At 40.7% G+C, this 19,701-nt stretch overlaps 1 protein-coding gene across 1 annotated transcript in view; it reads left to right on the top strand.

The window, feature by feature from the left end:
• The window catches only part of CACHD1 (cache domain containing 1), a 236,083-nt gene that overhangs the window by 112,582 nt on the left and 103,800 nt on the right, over positions 1-19,701 (top strand). The window contains exon 3 of the mRNA XM_068964526.1: positions 17,074-17,222. Coding sequence (XP_068820627.1) covers positions 17,074-17,222 — 149 coding nt within the window. The remainder of the gene's footprint in view (positions 1-17,073; positions 17,223-19,701) is intronic.

The raw sequence follows: 19,701 nt of genomic DNA, 5'->3' as shown, positions 1-19,701 counted from the left end.
AAAGCCATAGCTTTGACTATATGGATCTTTGTCAGTAAACTAATGTCTCTACTTTTCAGTATGCTGTCTAGCTTTGTCATATCTTTCCTTCCAAGCAGTAAGCATCTTAGAGGTCATTGTAAATGGTTTAAGACCTCAGAGAACTAGTAAAGTAGCAGAGAGAAAATTTTTAATCCCAAGGTTTTTTTTCTTTGTTTATATTATCTCGGGTATGGTAATCATTATCATTTATTGAATATGTATTATGAGTCAAGGGGATGACAGAGGATGAGTTGGTTGGATGGTATCACTGACTCAATGGACATGAGTTTGAACAAGCCCCAGGAGATGGTGAAGTACAGGGAAGCCTGGCATGCTGCAATTCGTGGAGTCGCAAAAAGTCAGACAGCTGAGCAACTGAAAAACACTGTCCTTAAATCTTTTTTTCATCGAGTCTCATGGCCTGTTCCCTAACATCGTTGCTGTTTTGGCTCAGTGTTACCTCTCATTGGGATCCTCCTTGACCACCCATTTATAAATGTTATTAAGTATACATACCCACCTTTAATTCTTACCTTTTTCTTGCTTTATCTCCTTATAAATAGGATTTACCTATGACTTTTAAAATTGTGTATCTTTTTAAATAGAATGTAAGTTCTGTGAGGACAGTCTTTGATGTACCCTTGGTACCATGAAAAAGTATCTCAATATAATAAGTGGTATTTGCTACACAAATTCATAATCCTCATAAAAAGTTCCACAAGTTTCACTGACAAGGAAAATTATACCAAAGAAATATCTTGTGCAAGGGCATCCAACTGAAAGGCTAAGAGAACCCAATTTGGGTTGCAAGGGACTGAGATTCAGTGTTCTACTATATATTTTTAAAATTTTGTTTCCCAAGGTATGGGAGAGGTACTGCAGAGGCTGTGACAGAACGTAAGGACCAGGTTCTGTCCTTTTCTTCTCCATTCATTCCTACAGCAATTTACCTTACTTGTTTGATATATTGAAATTTAATGTGAGGTTTTGTGTGTTTTTAATGGCCTATCACTTTATAAAAGATTTACAAACCATTATGCTACATCATGCTGCTTTCCAGGAAAAAATCCATCCAAGGCTGGATTTGTTTTCAAAGAAAGGCAAAAATATTGTGATGAGAGAATACTCATCAGACTTTAGAAGAAGTAAAAAAATATTAAATACTATAAGTGTTTTTGCAGCAGAAAGAAAATTTGTGGTTATTTTACCTCTTCTAAAATATAAAAATTTAGTGAGCCCAAACTCCTGAGTGTTGGGGCTTTGTCAGAATAACTCATGCTGTAATGCTTTCAAGATATTGGGAATGAATGGAAAAACTATAGATCATGAGCTCTTCAAGGGGGAGATTCTGAGCATACCACTGCTAAGTGGTAGACAGTTGATGGATTCAGCAAACATTTGTTGAGGACTTACTATGCACTTGGCATTATAAGAAGAGAAACAAAGAGCTTATCCCAAAGACATAGTTAAATTACAAGAGACATGTGTTCATATGCTTGGTATATCTTGCTAATCTCTTGCAGGTGATGGCCCAAAGGAGGCGTTTAAGAGAGACAGAAGGTAGTCTTAATGGACTGTGGATCCCATCTAGTGCGGCACTATTTTGGGTCATGTTCAAATTATGTATGCTTTTCTAGAATTGTAATAAGTATGGCATGGGTACAAGAACTAGGTGTACCTAGGTTGTGTTGCATTTTGGAAAAAGTGATTTTTTTGGCATGATGTTTCATGTTCATTTAATAAATGCTGGTTGAGTTATCTTATTAAAATTTTACCATAACCCTATGATACAAACACAGTTCCTCTCCCTCTTTTAGAGTTGAAGGAAATGAGACTCAAAGCTATTAAATTATGATGCCCCAAATCAATAGTCCCCAGCCTTTTTGGCACCAGGGATCAGTTCTGTTAAAGACAACTTTTCCAGGAACTGTGGGTGAGGGGGAATTGGTCTCAGGATAATTCAAATGCATTTGTTGTGCACTTTATTTCTTTTATTATTAAATCTGTCCCAAAGGTTGGGGACTTCTACCCCAAACCATTCTTGAATTAGATGGTAGGACCAAGATTTTAACTTTAAAATCCATGTTCTTTTTTTTTTTTTATTTTTTTTATTTTTTTACATTTTAAAATCTTTAATTCTTACATGTGTTCCCAAACATGAAACCCCCTCCCACCTCCCTCCCCAATCCATGTTCTTAATCATTGTGCTATGTTGCTTTCCATACTTCTTTCATTGCCAATCCTTTTATATGTTTTCAGTTTTTAAGAGGAAGGTGGTTTATTCTCTGCTGAGAGTATTACACATTAACCAAAGTAAGATAAATAATATGTCTAAACATTGTAAGTACTCTGATGCAAACTCAACCACTAAATGAAGAAAAGATGGAGTTTAAATAATCAGTTGACCTGGGCCAAACAATGGTAGGGGTGCCTTCTGCCTTTTAGCTCTAATAGTCACAAGGATATAACTTGTGTCTTATGAGGAAGCGCATTCTATCACTAATGGATTATCCTGTAGGAACATACACAAGATATAAAAATAAATGAAGTCCTTGATTTATTTAAAGAGCAGACACCTTTGTCTTTTTCACACTTAATCATTATTCCTTTATTATCAGTTGGTTCTAATTTTTGTTATTGTGAAGCTTCTATGGGGCTATTGACTTTTTTGTTTTGCTTTGTTGGGGTTGGAGAGAGTGATAAATAGTATCCCCTAAAGAAGAACTTTTTGGCTCAGCTGGTAAAGAATCTGCTTACAATGCTGAAGACCCAGGTTCGATCCCTGGGTCAGGGAAGATTCTTGGAGAGGGGAATGGCTACCCACTCCAGTATTCTTGCCTAGAGAATCCCACGGACAGAGGAGCCTGGTGGGCTAGAGTCCATGGGGTCACAAAGAGTCAGACACGACTGAGCAACTAACACACACACAAAGAATAACTTTTAGCAAGTTGAGTGAGTGAAAAAAGTACAATCTTTGGCTAGTCTGTAGGGTTTAAATATAGTGAGCTTCCTCTGTGTTGCACATGAGTAGAAGTCGATAACTGTTTGGAATTCTTAGTGTAGAATTGTGGTTGGTACGGTTTTTTGTTAGTGCAGTTTCCATGGAGAAAGTAACAAACCTTTAGCTGCCCCAGAACTCCCAGGTTCTCTCCCAGTGTGAAGCTTTAACAGTAATCAGGGGTATTTGAGGACCTGCTCAGCCAGCTTCAGAAAGGGAGGAAGAAAACAAAACAAGGTAGGCCAGGAGAGAGAGAGCAGCCTGATAACTACTGCCTCACTGTTTAAGAAATGGCAATTTGGAATTTGAAATATTTAACTATCTTGTTTATATTTTCATAAAAATATATATGCAACATATGCTCTGAATTCTTATATATATTTGGAAGTTAAAATATGTGTGTATGCATGCATGAAAGCTGTAATTCCTGTACTAAATATAGACCAGCTGACTTCAGGGGTACATATTGTACATTAACCAATGTATGCCTGGTGTTGAGATAAACTGAGATAATGCTACGCTTGCTCACTCTCCCCCACCCCCCTGCCACACTCATCCTGTATACTCACATATTTTGTTATAATGTACTATGTATCCATTGTTTACATATAAATTGCACTCTATGCATATATTTACAGCACACTGTTCATTTTTACATTTGTGTATTCACACCAATTATCAAAAAATGAAATTTTCTATATCTCCCACCACCATCACATACTCATATTTCAGGCTTGAAAATTCTGGCTACAGTTTTTTCGTGTTGTTTTGGCAACAACCCAGAGTAATCTATTTCCTCGTTCCTTTAATTCACACACTGTGTGCTCCCCCTGTGTGTGTGTGTGTGTGTGTGTGCGTGCATGTGTGTGATGGAACGCATGAAGGGGCTGGTACCGATTCTCCCCCAGCAGATACAGGGGAGGAGGGGCCGTTGCTGGCAGGCAGGCACAGCTGGAGAGAAGAGGCTGCAACCAGGAGAGGGGCTGGTAAGGCCTTTGGGGCAGGGAAGGAAAAGACATGCAAGCTCTGCCAAAATGTGCATCTCTCCCTACTCCAGCTGGAGCTTTCGCTCCTCACATAACTCTGCCATCCATATGTGAGTAAACGCCTTGTTTCAGTGACGCAGAAAAAGTTTGAGCCTGGCCTTTTGACTCAAACAGTCAAAACTTCATTTAAATAAAAGGGAATAGGCTGAGTCTAAATTCTCATTCTAAAAGCCAGGAAGACCTCATCATGAGAAATGAACATTCCACTAAAAATGGAAATAAGCCCATTTTAACACACATTTTTAGTATCACGAGTTTGGATAGTATCAGGAAATGCTGGCGAGGAGGTAACAGCCAAGATTTCTTCAAATCCTCCTATCTGCCCTCCCAACTCTATCTTTCCATCTAAAACTGTTGCTCCTATTAAAAAAAAAAATAAGCTCAGATTATCTGCACTAGTAGAATGCATATACATATGCATATTCTAAAACCTAGCAAGCAGCTTAAAAGCAGGGACCAATTTATCCCTAATATATCCCTTGGTGCAATAGGAAATAGTTGTGGCAGTGATGCAAAGGAATTAATTGCTGCTAATATCAAGAACCTTCAATCGGCTCAACACTTTGAAAATCTGGTTCCATGAAATAACATGTGGTTTGATAAAACTGGAAGTTCACCAAGATCTACAGCTTTATTTATAATATTAGAAGATTCTGGGCAAGTAGGAATCATGTTGAAATAGCTGCTCATGGGCATTCTCACTGGTTGTTACTTAAGCAGCCTTTAGTCCTTATATATGCTGCAAAGAGCATGCTGGTTTTCTACAGAGTCATCAAGAAGTCACTGTCTTATCCACTGACACCCATGTCAGGCATCACCCTTCAGGAGAGGTGTGAGCGTGAGTCCTATGGAAGCAAATAGCCAATACAAAGCACACATAACCCTGGTTCTTGTGTTTGCAATCCTCCCTGTCATCAGAGAGGCAACGAGAGGACCTTTCTCAATCCAACTGTGAGTTAGAGAATGATATCAGATGCAACTTGGCAGAGGAACACACAGAACAGCTCAGAGAAGGATATAATAAAATTGTTGTGGTTGAGGCAAATATCCTCATTCCTCCGGTGTGGAACCCACATGGGAAACATTACTTTGTGTTGTTGTTTCTAGCAAGTCTTAATAGTAACGCATTTCCTACTAGCAGCCAACATTTGCACCTCATCCAAGTGGTCCATGTGAGTGTTGTTTTTCCTAATTATAAAAAAGCAGAAAGCAAAAACTTGTAGCTCTGTATTAGTGCTTCGAGCTTTAGGCCTGCATCATAAAGGCGGTCTGATTGCCCACTACTCAAGTATCTCGGCAGTGAAGCCAAGAAATTGCTTTCTATCTACTGAGATAAGCATGTTATAAGTTGGCTTCATGTGTGAATGGAAGAGAGTGCCATTCAGTGGAGAGAGTGCCATTCAGTGGAGAGAGTGCATCTACTTCCTATGATAGTCAGGCCACACTGAAGACTCAGATGGTTATGGATATTCAAGGCCAGATTTCAACAACTGAGGAAATCAAGTGTTTATAAGATGCTTTCTCTGGTACTATTATGTTTCCTTAGTTTTAAAGGGAATACATGTAAAAATTTGTTGCTCAAAAAAATGAGATATGCTGTGCATTAGGCTCTGTCTTGCACTGACTTATATATTTGTAACTAGGGAGTAGGAGACCTTAGACTTACTGTCATTGAGCCCTGCTGCTCTTAGTACTATGGATCAGTGAAGTCCTAAAATGGCACATTATTATATTCCATTGGAATGGTAAGTCAGATTAATTTATCATTAAGAAAGGGGAAATGGAAACATCTAGTTTTTTGGTTTTTTGTTTTTCTTTCATTGTGTCTCAAGATTGCCGTCCCCAGAATTGGATTTAATGAGGCCTTGGCCAGGTTGAAGATGGCAAAAGTAAGTGTTTAGTGGCAGATTTTTGCTTACTTGCCAGTCTCATCTTTCCACTTTATTGCTGAGCTAATTGACACTTGCTGGCAAGAGTTGACCCATCTGCTCTCAGAGGACCCATGAAGAACCCTAAAATGCTCTAGCCAGTTGGCCTCCCAGTGGAGGATAGGTCAGATTTTGTCCTTCATTTATACCAAAAACAAGTCCCTGCCAGGCGCTGCCTCAGGTTGCAAGGTTGGTTGTAGATATGAGAAGTTAGTTGCATTTGTGGGGGGAAAAGTAGTCTGGGATAGAGTGAAACTGCAGCTTTCCAGAGCCCTCCCAACTGGCCCCAGTTTCCCTAATGCATTCCCCCACCCCAACTTGTTACTTAGAATGCTTCTAAGTATGTACATGCATGCCCAGTTGTGTCCACCTCTTTGTAGCCCCCTGGACTGTAGCCCGCCAGGCTCCTCTGGCCATGGAATTTCTGGGGCAAGAATACTGGAATGGGTTGCCATTTCTTACTCCAGGGGATCTTCGCAACCCAGGGATCAAACCTGCATCTCCTGCATTGGCAGGCAGTTTCTTCCCTGCATCACATGGGAAGCCCGCATACTTGGTGTCTATAAGTTATGCACAGTTATTTATACTGTAAATGAGAGCTTTATGTGGTAAGAGTAATGGGACTGGGTTTTCTTTCCTTTTCTCTGTATCCCTCATGGGCCACCGGAGTATTCCTAAAATCATGAACCCCAGGGTATTTCAACACCTTTCCTCCCTGATTCATAAACTAAGAAAGCTCATCTCAAAAGTTGTAACGTAAAAGGTTAGATTATCCTGTATGCAGTGGCCAGAGTTCCTCCCTCATCCCCCAACTCTCAGCCTCTTGATTTTTTCCAAGGTTGAGTCTAGGTTAAACTCCTTTTTCCTTGTGAAGGAACTGACTGTAAACTTCAAGGCCTGAGCACTTGCTTATTTTGGTTTAAAGGAACCTCAGCCCAAAGGCTCCTATTACAGAGTGAAGTGGGGAGAAGTGGGTTGAAGCCTGTCCTTCCTTTTGTTTCTTTTGTTATGATCTGGTTGTTAAGGGTAGAGAGGGGTGAAAAACAGGGCAAAAGCCCATTGAGCCCTTGAGTTGATAACCTTGGCTTTCAGGAGGCTGGGCTGTGTGTTTCCATGACTCTCCTGGAATACCCAGTACAAACTGCTGCCCAAACCAAACCCCATTATAACCTTTTAAGCAAACCTATGTTTTGCTTAAAGAGAGAAGCTGCCGCTCTCAACCGTTTCCCAGAGCTCAGCCTCCTTTCGGCTCTCTGGCATGTCAGCACTTGCCTCCTGTTTTTTCCATTGCGTGCCTCCCCAGCTCAGCCGCAGGGGCCCCACCTCTCCCAGAATTGGGGTATGTGACCCTGGAGCCCAGACAGCCTTGCACATAAATCTTCCTGGTCCACCTGCAGTTCGTCTGTCAGCGGCCGCCCCACTTCTCCACTGGATGTGCTCTTCCCACACATCCGTCAGGCAACCCTGAAGCCTCCGCGGGCCATTGGAAGTTCAGACGGGCCCTGTCCCATCTCCGGGTCTTCGTCTGTCTTCTCCTGTATCGTTGCCTGCCAGGCCCAGGCTCTTCCACACTTGAGACCTGAGCTCGGAGCAGATCAGCAGCCACACCACAAGTATGGCCAGTTGCCATCAGGGTACCTTATCTGAACTGGTGCTCTTTTCCCAGCAATAGGTACTCCAGAGCAGCTTATATCATCCTAGAGGCTGAGGAAAACAGGGAACTAGAGAGGCTCAAAGCTTCTGATTGGCTTAAACCAGATATGAGCAATTTTTCCAAGTTATCTGCCCTTTTTTGAACTAGAAGCAGGTTTTCCCAATATGACACGTAATGGTATATTGTAGGGAAATGAATACAGTAATGAAGGCTTTTAAGTCTCTTCTCGATGCTAGGTTACATGAAAGAAAAATGCATAGCCCAGTGGTTCAAAAGCACAGGTTTGATCTAATTATTCTATTTATTAGCTGAGTGACCTTGGGCAAGTTAATCTATCAAAACTGTTTATAAAAATAGCATATAGTAAGTACCAAGAGTTGTTGTGAGCATTAAAAAAAAAAAGGCATCTCCCAAAATTGCAGTTTCAAAGTGCCTGGCACATAGCAAGCAATGGGTAAATGTTAAGTATTATGTTATTGGCTTCTTGGAAGAAATGGGATCTTTAAATGAGGAAAGATCGACACTGAGTGGCACAGACACTGAGTCCTAGACAATTTTGGGAAAGAAGGACCTGAGAAGTCTTCAGAGAGGCAAACGCAGGGCTGGGACTGGAAGAATGAGTAGAACTTAGATCATTTGATCTGGGAGAGTTCACATTTTCCTGCAAATTGGAGGAGCTTGTAGCAGAAAGAGAATGGAACTGGGGATTAGAAGCCCTGGTCTCTCTGTTTTCTGCACTTACTCAGCATGAGCTTGGGTGTACCACTGAGCCTTGATTTCCTGATGGTAGAGAAGGGGCCAGGAATATCTGCTTTGCCTGGCTCCCAGTACTGTTGGATGAGTCATGAAAAAATGCTTTGAAAATGGTATTGTGTGACATAAGAATAAAGTCATTATTAAATCCTTTAATTTAGAAAAAGAGGATCCCAGAAGAGTCCCTACCTATGACTAACTATATAACCTACATGATACTGTGCTATGGAAGAGGTGCCGATAGCCCTAGTAAGGTCATAGCCCAGTGTTAGCACACCCATCCTGACTCTTCTTCCTAGGCTCTTTGGGAGTCTCTGTTCATAGTGTCTGAGTTCCTACATCGATTCCCACAGATAATCACAACAATGATAATATTAGTAAACAATCACTACCATTTATTTGGCACATTCAGTCAGTTAGACACTCTGCTAAATATTTATAAACATCATCCCTCTTGGTTCTCAAACAATGTCATGAAACAGCTATTGTTATTTCCAGTTTAGAGGTAATTAATCCCCTAGAGAAGGAAATGGCAACCCACGCCAGTATTCTTGCCTGGGAAATCTCATGGACAGAAGAACCTGGTGAGCTACAGTCCATGGAGTCGCCAAAGAGTCGGACACAACTTAGCGACTAAAACAACAACAGAGTTGAGGCTTAGAGAAATAATTTACTTTGGCTCCATTTACTTAGTAAGTAAGTGACAGCTTGATTTGACTCAGATTTCTTTGACTCCAAAGCTTAAGTTCTTTGTTCCATTTTACTGTTAATTTTTAAGGGGAAGAATGCTTCCCCACCCCCCAGAGATGTGTCAGTTTTCCTGCGGAGAATTAAGCGTGAGTTAAATGAATAAAATGGTTAATATTTAGGGAGTCCCTCTCCCGTTACTTATGGCTCCACAGTGTTTTCTTATAACACCACATGCTCTTCCTAGTCCTGAGACTGGGGTATATAACAAAGAGAATAATCCCTTGTAGTCATCCTGGGGTTTATATTAATATAGTCATTGTTACATTTGAACGTCAGAAAAAGTTCTTGAAACTATGTTATCCTGTTGTACTCATGAGGACACCAAGGCTAATGGACGTCAAGGAACTGACCCAGATTCCCAGCTAATAACTGGGAGAGCTGTCTAGAATATTACAACTGTTACTAATAAAATAATAGCAAGAGTGTGGTGTTATTAATAACCCTATAAACAATGTCCGACATGAAACAATAAGACGGTTTCCTCCTTGAACCTTGGAATGCAATGGTGTGATGCTTGTGCTTGAGTATCCCTAAAATTATGTCTGTGTTACTGACATTTAAATAACCAAATCCTGAAACTTGCTGGAAAATGAAAAGGTTTATTTTCCTGAGTAATAACGGCTGAAATAGAAGGAAAGGGAGATCAGCTAGTCGATTCTTATCACGGCACAAAGGTTTCTGAATGTCAAATGTTAAACTCTTCTACATTCAGTAGGAATTTTGCTCTGAATCTCCAGTTCCCTGGGGTACCTTTCCTGTCTGTGCCTGTCAGCTTCATTGTTATGTATTTTAGAGAAAGCTTTCCCCAACATTCAAAACTCCTTCCGGCCCTTCCTTTTAGGACAGAGACATAAATAACGTGTGTACTATGCCTTTTCATTTTTGTTTTCTTTTACCTTGTTCTACCCGTATGCCCACCCCACCTCCAATCTTCAGAAGTATAAAGCTAAGGTAAAAAGAGCTTTTTAAAAAAGGTTGGGTGGGGGGAGAAAAGGGGGCTCTGGGGAAGTATGCAAATGACAGAAATGTCTATGGGAAAATTAAGGGAAGTGAAATTCAGCAAGAAAGAAATTCATTGATGTTGTGATGAAACGTTGTCACTGGAGATGATGACAAATAAGAATCCGTTCCCATGGGGACTGGCCAGCTACCTACTCATCATTTGACCCATAGCTGGATGCTGGCTAGCTGAAGAATTGACCCAAGAGATGACAAGATGGTTTTAGCCCTGTCGTCTCATCAGCATTCAGGAACCCCTTAGGGGATGAAGGGGAGAGGATAAAGAAGGATAAAAGATGAAAGCTGAGCCATGGAAAGAAAAATGTTTTTAATTACACTGAGAAGGATTGTGGGTCCACCTGTAGCTTTTTGTTGAGAATGTCCTTTGTTTTCCTCTGTCTGCAGGGATCATGGCAGGATACAGACCCAGAATCTGTCTGGCCTCTTGGAAGTTTCCGCCTTGGTAGCGGGTCCTCTCGAATTTAACGGATACATTCAGGATTTAATCTCTCTGTGGGCTATCTTTACTCTAATAGATTCTGTTATGCTTGCCGAGCAACCTGGATTTGGTTGGCATGCTAAAAGAGATTGCTTTTAGAGAGGGAAAATCTACCCCACGGTGGAGCGTGAGGTTTCTACTGTGAGTCACTCTCACAGTCCTTGTCCGAAGGGCACCCAGGGGTCGTCTCAGGCAGTGGGGTCAAAGGAGGCCAGATCACCCGCTGGGAGTCCAGAGACCCTCAAGCTCCACATGCCTCTTTTTTTTTTTCCACATACACAATAGAAATTACAATTTCATCTTACTACTCTGTGATGACAGATAAATTAACTCAGATCAAAAGCCAGAGGAAACTACTGAATTCTGAAGTTCACTTCCTTCAGGATAGGAATGTTACATTTATTCTGTTCTCCTTACAGTAATGATCAAGCTGGACTACCCGGAACTAATCCGGACAATTAAACTTAGTTCGGTAGAACTGATAGCACAGTAGTCAGGTAATAACAGATAGGCATTGTTTTGGAGGGTACGTTACTTCAAATTCATATCCCTTTTTCTTATTGGTGGTAGAATTCAGCAATTCTAAACTTCAAAGTTTTGACTTTCATAGGAATTGTGAAAAATTCCAAATGAAATGTAAATTATTAAAATCTAATTCTCATGAGACTGTGTATGGCTTATGGTATTCTGCCAAGAGTTTCATAGCATTGATTCAAATGGGTTTGAAAAGAAATCATGGGAGGTTGTTAGGTCTAAGAATTCACAGAGTGAAGCAGTGTTGCACAGACTGAAGCTTGGGTTCTGAGGCAGAATGTTACTGGTTTTGGATCCCAGCTTTACTACTTACTAGTTTTGTGACCTTGAGCAAGCTTTTTTTAACGATGGAGATGTGTAGTTTGTAGGGTTCCTGGAAGGATTAAATTGTCATATGCTTGTGAGGTGCCCATAACAATGTCCTACACATGCTTAATGTGGGCAGTTTTTTAAAAAATAAAGCCGGATAGGGTGTCATAACATGGACACTGAGGAGTTACTGACCAAGAGGAGTGAATCCCAGTGGAGAGAGCTTTCTTTTGAGACCTTTTATTCATTGTCTTGTGTGTCTGGACTCTGTATGTAAGTAACTGCTTCCACTAATGAAGAATGCCGTGTTAGGCCCACCCTAACAAGAAGGCCAAAGGCAGATACCACCCCTCTGCTCCCCCATCCCCACCAGAGTCCATCTCCCATCACCCAGTAACCACCTCCCACCCCAACCCTAGGAACAATTCCGCAGCCAACCCACTCTGTGCCTTGGCTGATTATGTTAATGGAAGTTCTATTCCTCAGATTCTGTGCTTTTAAAATTTAAAATTTCAAGCCACTATTGCAGCTTTTCTTAACTTTGTCTGGGGCAGCAAAACTGAGCAGGTGAATACACAGGTTTTATAGACAAGACAGTTCTGAGTTTTAAATGAGGGAGTGAAGTCTTATATTTTGTGGTTCATTGATATAAAATGTCAGTACTTACACTGTGGTGTCCTCTGCCTAGTATATGGTAACTACCACTATATGGTGGTTATCATAATTTTCTGAAGATCGTTGGAATCTCTTTGCAACAGATTTATAATTTACAGGATACTGTCTTGATGATTTCAATGCAGTGTCTCTCTCTGAGCAGCTTTGTTTAGCATAGCTTCAACACATTTATGTTATGAAGGAATTCCACCTATCCTGGGTGTTCATTCTGGCTACTTGTTGCCATGTAAGACCCGCCCCTTGTCACACCCTGACCACCCCACCCCCCAACCCAAAACGTAGTGACATAGACAACTTTCTTCATGCCTACAGATTCAATGGTTCAGGCATTGCAAGGCTGGCATCTCTGTTCCATAATGCCTAGGACTCCATAAGCGAAGGCCAGGGGCTAGAATTATCCAGAGACTTCTTGACTCATATCCGGAGCCAGGCTGAGATAACTTGAAGACTTGCTTGGCTAGAGCTACCAAACAAATAATTCACTGTGGCCTCTCCACGTGTCTTGGACTTCTTACAGCAGGGTGGTTGAGACCATTCCAAGAGAGACAGGCAGAAGCTGTATGGCTCTTTATCATCTCAGTTCAGTTCAATTCAGTCGCTCAGTCATGTCCGACTTTTTGCGAGCCATGAATTGTCGCACGCCAGGCCTCCCTGTCCATCACCAACTCCCAGAGTTCCCTCAAACTCACATCCATCAAGTCGGTGATGCCGTCCGGCCATCTCATCCTCTGTCGTCCCGTTTTCCTCTTGCCCCCAATCCCTCCCAGCATCAGAGTCTTTTCCAATGAGTCAACTCTTTGCATGAGGTGGCCAAAGTACTGGAGTTTCAGCTTTAGCATCATTCCTTCCAAACAACACCCAGGACTGATCTCCTTCAGAATGGACTGGTTGGATCTCCTTGCAGTCCAAGGGACTCTCAAGAGTCTTCTCCAACACCACAGTTCAAAAGCATCAATTCTTCGGTGCTCAGCTTTCTTCACAGTCCAACTCTCACATCCATACATGACCACTGGAAAAACCATAGCCTTGACTAGACAGACCTTGTTGGCAAAGTAATGTCTCTGCTTTTGAATATACTATCTAGGTTGGTCATAATTTTCCTTCCAAGGAGTAAGTGTCTTTTTATTTCATGGCTGCAGTCACCATCTGCAGTGATTTGGGAGCCCAAAAAAATAAAGTCTGTCACTGTTCCCACTGTTTCCCCATCTATTTCCCATGAAGTGATGGGACCAGATGCCATTGTTTTCGTTTTCTGAATGTTGAGCTTTAAGCCAACTTTTTCACTCTCCTCTTTCACTTTCATCAAGAGGCTTTTGAGTTCCTCTTCACTTTTTGCCATAAGGGTGGTGTCATCTGCATATCTGAGGTTATTGATATTTCTCCCGGCTATCTTGATTCCAGCTTGTGCTTCTTCCAGTCCAGCGTTTCTCATGATGTACTCTGCATATAAGTTAAATAAGCAAGGTGACAATATACAGCCTTAACGTACTCCTTTTCCTATTTGGAACCAGTCTATTTTTCCATGTCCAGTTCTAACTGTTGCTTCCTGACCTGCATACAGATTTCTCAAGAGGCAGGTTAGGTGGTCTGGTATTCCCATCTCTTTCAGAATTTTCCACAGTTTATTGTGATCCACACAGTCAAAGGCTTTGGCATAGTCAAGAAAGCAGAAATAGATGTTTTTCTGAAACTCTCTTGCTTTTTCCATGATCCAGCAGATGTTGGCAATTTGATTTCTGGTTCCTCTGCCTTTTCTAAAACCAGCTTGAACATCTGGAAGTTCATGGTTCACATATTGCTGAAGCCTGGCTTGGAGAATTTTGAGCATTACTTTACTAGCGTGTGAGATGAGTGCAATTGTGCTGTAGTTTGAGCATTCTTTGGCATTGCCTTTCTTTGGGATTGGAATGAAAACTGACCTTTTCCAGTCCTGTGGCCACTGCTGAGTTTTCCACATTTGCTGGCATATTGAGTGCAGCACTTTCACAGCATCATCTTTCAGGATTTGAAACAGCTCAATGGGAATCCCATCACCTCCACTAGCTTTGTTCGTAGTGATGCTTTCTAAGGCCCACTTGACTTCACATTCCAGGATATCTGGCTCTAGGTGAGTGACAATACCATCGTGATTATCTTGGTCATGAAGATCTTTTTTGTACAGTTCTTCTGCGTATTCTTGCCACCTCTTCTTAATATCTTCTACTTCTGTTAGGTCCATACCATTTCTGTCCTTTATTGGAGCCCATCTTTGCATGAAATGTTCCCTTGGTATCTCTAATTTTCCTGAAGAGATCTCTAGTCTTTCCCATTCTGTTCTTATCCTCTATTTCTTTGCATTGATCGCTGAGGAAGGCTTTCTTATCTCTTCTTGCTATTCTTGGAACTCTGCATTCAGATGGTTATATCTTTCCTTTTCTCCTTTGCTTTTCACTTCTCTTCTCTTCACAGCTATTTGTAAGGCCTCCCCAGACAGCCATTTTGCTTTTTTGCATTTCTTTCCCATGGGGATGGTCTTGATCCCTGCCTCTGTACAATGTCACGAACCTCATTCCATAGTTCATCAGGCACTCTATCTATCAGATCTAGTCCCTTAAATCTATTTCTCACTTCCACTGTATAATCATAAGGGATTTGATTTAGGTCATACCTGAATGGTCTAGCGATTTTCCCTATTTTCTTCAATTTAAGTCTGAATTTGGCAATAAGGAGTTCATGATCTGAGCCACCTTTAGCTCCCAGTCTTGTTTTTGCTGACTGTATAGAGCTTCTCCATCTTTGGCTGCAAAGAGTATAATCAATCTGATTTTGGTGTTGACCATCTGGTGATGTCCATGTGTAGAGTCTTCTCTTGTGTTGTTGGAAGAGGGTGTTTGCTATGACCAGTGTGTTCTCTTGGCAAAACTCTGTTAGCCTTTGTTTCTCCTGCTTCATTCCATATTCCAAGGCCAAATTTGCCTGTTACTCCAGGTGTTTCTTGACTTCCTACTTTTGCATTCCAGTCCCCTATATTGAGGAGGACATCTTTTTTGGGTGTTAGTTCTAAAAGGTCTTGTAGGTCTTCATAGAATTGTTCACCTCCAGCTTCTTCAGCATACTGGTTGGGGCATAGACTTGGATTACTGAGATATAAAATGGTTTGCCTTGGAAACAAACAGAGATCATTCTGTTGTTTTTGAGATTGCATCCAAGTACTGCATTTCGGACTCTCTTGTTGACCATGATGGCTACTCCATTTCTTCTAAGGATTCCTGCCCACAGTAGTAGATATAATGGTCATATGAGTTAAATTCACCCATTCCAGTCCATTTTAGTTCGCTGATTCCTAGAATGTCAATGTTCACTCTTGCCATCTCATTTGACCACTTCAATTTGCCTTGATTCATGGACCTGACATTCCAGGTTCCTATGCAATATTGCTCTCTACAGCATCAGACCTTGCTTCTATCACCAGTCATATCCACAACTAGGTATTGTTTTACCTTTGGCTCCATCCCTTCATTTTTTCTGGAGTTATTTCTCCACTGATCTCCAGTAGCATGTGCCAGTATCACTCTCCACCAAGTTATAACAACCAAAATTGTCTCCAAACTTTGCCCAGCACCACCCCAGAGGCAAAATCACCAGTGGGACATTTAAACCTCAACAAGAATAATTTATGTTTTTTTTTAAAAAAATAGTGAAAACTCTTAACTCAGGTAGTCGAGTTACAGGTGGGCATGTTAGTTTTTGAGACACACAGTTCCTCCTTTGAAAATGCTGAAATGAATTTGAGCAACCTATTATCACATTGAACATTACACTCATACTCTTTTTCTGGTGTCTGGACATTTTTCTAAACTTTCTAGTGTGTACAATATTTAACAAGGTTGAGAATCTCAGTTATTTAATTGAAACTCTGAAAGTGCCAGAGTGTCACTGGTACAAAATCAAAATGTTAAAGCAACTTGAAAGGAATAAATGAAGATATTCTGATTTGGCTCCATGTTCTCAGCTTGTAAGCTACTGGATTGTGTGCGATACGTGACCCAAAGGAGATGATTAGTTCTCCTCTAGTGTGCTGGTAATGAATAGCTCTACAAAACCAATTAGCTATAATTCTATCAGTCATTTCATTTGGGTAACATTTTGTTTAAGGGGAAGAAAAATAACACTGTTTTCCTTGGAGATCTGTAATTAAGCTGTGATATTTGGTGGGGACAATTGAGGAAAAAGCAGTCTGCTTAGCAATTTGCTTTGCTATTCCCATGTGAAAGTGTATGATGATGTGGTGTTCTGTTAAGAAAGACATTTACCCATGTTCAATGTATAACAGACCAAATACAAGTCTATTTCTAACTATATATATTTTATTTTATATGGATGTCTGCACTGTACAACTTCAGAGATTCTCCATTCACATGAAAGGCTGTGAATGGTGCCCCCTGGAGCTGTGTAACAGAACATACTGAATATCATTTCCCTTCGCGTATTTTCCTCCTCAAAAGTCTGTGTGAATACAGAACTATGAATAGTGGCATTTTTTTCTTCCAGTCATTATTTTGCTCTGTAACCCCTAACACTCACTGCCATGTCAACAATAACATCAATAGGCTGTTTTCTCCACCCAGGGCATTTTTATGGATCGGTATTATTCTATCTGAATTTGAACACATGGGTAGTTCTTAATGTATCTTTATCTATTATAAGATAGAAGTTATTATTTTACCACAGATTAAGTATTCTTCTGTGACTTTTGGGTATTTTGCAATTTTTATTTAACTTTACATAATGAAATAAGACATGAATATGTTTTTGCTTTACCGGAAGTTTAATATAGACAGCTTGTGACAAAAGTTAATGTATAGTTAAAAGTACAGTGGGTTACTGTCCTGGTCTTTTGATTTATTTTGCTTACTCTCATCCCACAGCTAGCCAAAAAAATCCGAGAGAAGTTCAACCGTTACTTGGATGTGGTCAACCGGAATAAGCAAGTTGTAGAAGCATCCTACACAGCTCACCTGACCTCTCCCCTAACTGCGATTCAAGACTGCTGTACTATCCCACCTTCCATGATGGAGTAAGGCTTGGAAATTTTTGTTGTTTAAGCCAGGAATTGAACTGCCTTCCATTCATATTTAAAATACCTATTTGTTTATTATAAAATGTATTCCTATCTTAAATAAGCCCTTTACTTTTATATAGACCAATAATTTTTAAAGAAGTGTGAGTATATGCAGGAAATTCCTGGATCTTCTCCGCTCACCTTTTTGTCAAGCTGGAGTCTAGGTTCAGAAATATCAAATATTATTTGAGTCCAGAGTTGACTAAGTCTAGAAAAGTGCAAGCATTTTTTCATGTGTTAACTCATGTGTCATGAATAAGAGAGTCTCACTGATTGAGCTGATTTGCCTAATTTAAGGGACTGCCTTTTATCCTTGGCACATTAGTAGCAAAAATTACCATATCAGTCCTGGGTGTTCATTGGAAGGGCTGATGTTGAAGCTGAAACTCCAATACTTTGGCCACCTGATGTGAAGAGCTGACTCATTTGAAAAGACCCTGATGCTGGGAAAGATTGAGGGCAAGAGGAGAAGGGGACGACAGAGGATAAGATGATTGGATGGCATCATCAACTCAATGGACATGGGTTTGGACATGGGTTTCCAGCAGTTGGTGATGGACAGGGAGGCCTGGCGTGCTGCAGCTCGTGGGGTCGCAAAGAGTCAGACATGACTGAATGAGTGAACTGGACTGAACATCCTTTATAGTGCCCTTAAAACTACCAAGGTCGATGTGGCTTCAGATAATATTGAAACAGAATGGTTGAGGATATTTTTACTGACATAGTGATATTTGTATCCGGTTGAGGATATTTTATTTATTGGCATATGTGTGTATTAGTTGCTCAGTTGTGTCTGACTCTTTACAACCCCATAGACTGTAGCCCACGAGGCTCCTCTCCCCATGCATTTCTCCAAGCATGAACACTGGAGTGGGTAGTCATTCCCTTCTCCAGGGGATCTTCCCAACCCAAGGATCAAACCAGGGTATCCCACATTTCAGGCAGATTCTTTACCATCTGAGCCCCCAGAGAAGCCCTTCATTGGCATGAAAGTGTAAGTGAAGTCGCTCAGTCGTGTCCAACTCTTTGCGACCCCATGGACTGTAGCCCACCAGGCTCCTCCATCCATGGGATTCTCCAGGCAAGAATACTGGAGTGGGTTGCCATTTCCTTCTCCAGGGGATCTTCCTGACCCAGGGATTGAACCCAGGTCTCCTGCATTGCAAGCAGAGGCTTTAACATCTGAGCCACCAGGGAAGCCCCTTCATTGGCATAGTGATATTTATATCTAGAGGGGTATAGGGTTATATGATGCTGGAAAATGTAGAGGAAAGAACACTTATTTCGAGGTACAAAGATTTTGACTTGGTCTCTAATTAGCTGAGTAGCCATAATCTAGTTACTTAATTTTCTATTTTTATATGCAGTTTTCTATCAGAGGATAGTAATCTTCATTAAACCAAGTTAGAATTGGCTATTTAGAATGACTAAAAGAAATTAACATACTCTAAAATTATGAGTGTAAAAGTTACCATATCTAGTGTGTATCACTCTTCTTTTTGTATAATAAGTGCTCTTAAAGCTATGCAAAGGATGGAAACAACACAATTCTTTGTTAGTTAAATGATGCTTTTCTTTCTACAAAGTTTTTACTGATTATATTTTCCTGGTGGGCTATGTAGGTAACCGAGCATCCTCAGATCATTTTATTGCTTCATCTGTATGATGTTAAGATGAGACTTTTTCTCTGGCTTACCTGTGTGCAACGTAGAGAAGCTCACACTAGCTGTTTATTAACCTAAACCAAAAGTATATACATTTTGGAATGAGACTGTCCAGATATGAATATTAACTCCAGGAGTTGGTATTCAGGGGGTCTCAGATAGGTGACAGCTTTAACTGAGCCTTTCTTTACCCCTAGAATGGAAATAATAATGGATATTTCACAGGATGTTGTGAGCATTTTTTGAAATCATATAGGAAAGCACTTTGCAAATTGTAATGTTCTGAGCAAATATGTGCTTTTCTATCATAGTGAACATTTCAGTTTTTGTTTATTACATTTAATCAAAGAAGAAATTCTTTGTTATAGTCGGGGCATTGGTAACTTAATGTTTTCAACAATTTGCCTCTAATCTAAAAATAAAATAAGAGTCCATTGGGCTTTAAACCGAAGGGAAAAAAAATCATTTCCTGACTGAGAAAAAAAGATAGGATAGTAAGGGAGAAGTCCTTACAGCTAGAATTATACTTAAAACACTGGTTCTCAACTAAGATGATTTCCACTCCCCTTCATCCCCAGGGAGATTTGGCAGTATCTGGAAACATGTTCAGTTGTCACAGTTGGAAGGTGGAAACAGTTGCTCCTACTGAAGAGAGGCCAGGGGTGCGGTAAACATCCTGCAATGCACAGGACAGTCCTCCAAAGAATTATCTGACTCTAAATGTCAGTAGTGCAGAAGTTGCCTCAACAGACAGGAGATCTTCATGAAAT

Source organism: Capricornis sumatraensis, chromosome 2, assembly GCF_032405125.1.
Source record: "Capricornis sumatraensis isolate serow.1 chromosome 2, serow.2, whole genome shotgun sequence".
NCBI classification, from domain to species: Eukaryota; Metazoa; Chordata; class Mammalia; order Artiodactyla; family Bovidae; genus Capricornis; species Capricornis sumatraensis.
Note: the sequence above shows the minus strand (reverse complement) of the source record. Positions and strands in the feature narration are given on the sequence as shown.